Source organism: Rhea americana, unplaced genomic scaffold, assembly GCF_003343005.1.
Source record: "Rhea americana isolate MKP2758 unplaced genomic scaffold, rheAme1 scaffold_488, whole genome shotgun sequence".
Taxonomy (NCBI): domain Eukaryota; kingdom Metazoa; phylum Chordata; class Aves; order Rheiformes; family Rheidae; genus Rhea; species Rhea americana.
The window spans coordinates 235720-237166 of record NW_028186632.1 but is presented as its reverse complement, the minus strand read 5'-3'; the positions used below and the strand labels follow the sequence as shown (position 1 = coordinate 237166).

The 1447-nt window shown below is 64.1% G+C and overlaps 1 protein-coding gene across 1 annotated transcript in view; it reads right to left on the bottom strand.

The window, feature by feature from the left end:
• Positions 1-6: 6 nt before the first annotated feature.
• The window catches only part of PNPLA6 (patatin like domain 6, lysophospholipase), a 12808-nt gene continuing 11367 nt past the window's right edge, over positions 7-1447 (bottom strand). Inside the window, exons 31-33 of the mRNA XM_085317055.1 lie at positions 995-1091; positions 814-917; positions 7-204 (exon numbers count right to left, since the gene is read on the bottom strand). Coding sequence (XP_085173181.1) covers positions 139-204; positions 814-917; positions 995-1091 — 267 coding nt within the window. The 3' untranslated portion in view covers positions 7-138. The remainder of the gene's footprint in view (positions 205-813; positions 918-994; positions 1092-1447) is intronic.

Genomic DNA, 1447 nt, shown 5'->3' with positions numbered 1-1447 from the left:
CCAGTGCAACGGTGGCGGGGTAGAGGGGAAAGGGAGTCCCTCGAGCGTCCCCACGCCGGCTTGGGGGCGGCGGCAGGGAGAGGTGGCTCCTCCAGGCCTTTGGGGTCCCCGGGGTGCTGGAGCGGGTGCTGAAGGGGCTCAAGCTTGGGGCGTGGAGGGCTCCCGGGCTGGGCTCGGCCGGTGCCGCAGGCTCTTCTCGTCCTCCTGGAGAGAGACGGGAGACAGAGGTGACACTGGGAGAGGCCCCAGTGCAGCACCCATGGGTGCCAGGCTATGCCTGAGCCTGCACGGAGTTGGGGAGGGGGCACATGGGTGGGACTGTGACTGTGACATGATGCAGCACCTGTGGGTGCCAGGCTGTAGCCAGCTCCACACAGAGCTGGGGGACACCCTGGGACCAGGATGTGGCACAGCACACCAAGGACATGGCCCAGCACCCATGGGTGCCAGCCTGTCCCCAACCCTGCTGGGAATTTAAGGACACACAGGGGTGGCTGGGACCAGGATACAACACAGCACCCTTAGGTGCTGGGCTGTCCCTAAGCCCATAGGGAACTGAGGGACACCCAGAGACAGAACTGAGACCATGACCTGATGCAACACCCGTGGGTGCCAGGCTGCACCAGTGCCTGCACAGAGCAGGGGGACACAAGAGGTGGCTGGGACGCAACGCAGCACCTATGGGTGCCAGGCTATCCCCAATCCTACACAGAGCTGGAGGACACTTGGGGAAGGTTGGGACTGGGACCGGCCCCACACACAGGCCAGGAGCACCCAAGGGAGCCCTCAACACCCAGCCCTGGGTACACTCACCGTCTCGGAGGCTCCAAGCCACTCGGCTGGGGCGAAAGCCTCCTCCTCGCCCCGCGCCACCTCCAGCCCCTCTTCCTCGTACTCGGTGAGGTAGTCGGACTCCTCTGCGGGTGCGAAAGAGAGAGGGTGGCAGGGTGGCTCCCTCGTGTCCCCATCCCTGTGTCCCCTGTCCCTTGCTCACCGTCTGCGTAACCGTCTGACACGTAGCTCTTGGCGGGCTCGATGCGGGACACGATCTCTGCCAGGTCCGTGAAGCCGGCGCTGGGGCACGTCAGCACCTTTGGGTGGGGAGGAAAAGCGGGTCCCGAGATGCCTGGAGATGTCCCCGAGGAGGGGACGGGGACAGAGAAGGGATGGGAGTGGGATGAAGGAGGCACCAAGAATGTTGCAGGGAGGAAGAGAAGAGGGATGGGGTAGGGAAGAACAAGAAGATGGGCAAACGGAATGGGAGGGGACATGGGGGACACACAGGGTGGGTGAGGGGGACAGAAGGACGTTRGGAGGGACAGGAGATGGACTGCAGGGGACAGAAGGACATTGGGGAAGACAGGAGATGGACCGGAGGAAAGAGGAAGATGGACTGGGGAGGGACACGAAGACGCTGGTGGGACAGGAGAGGGACTTGATGGGGACA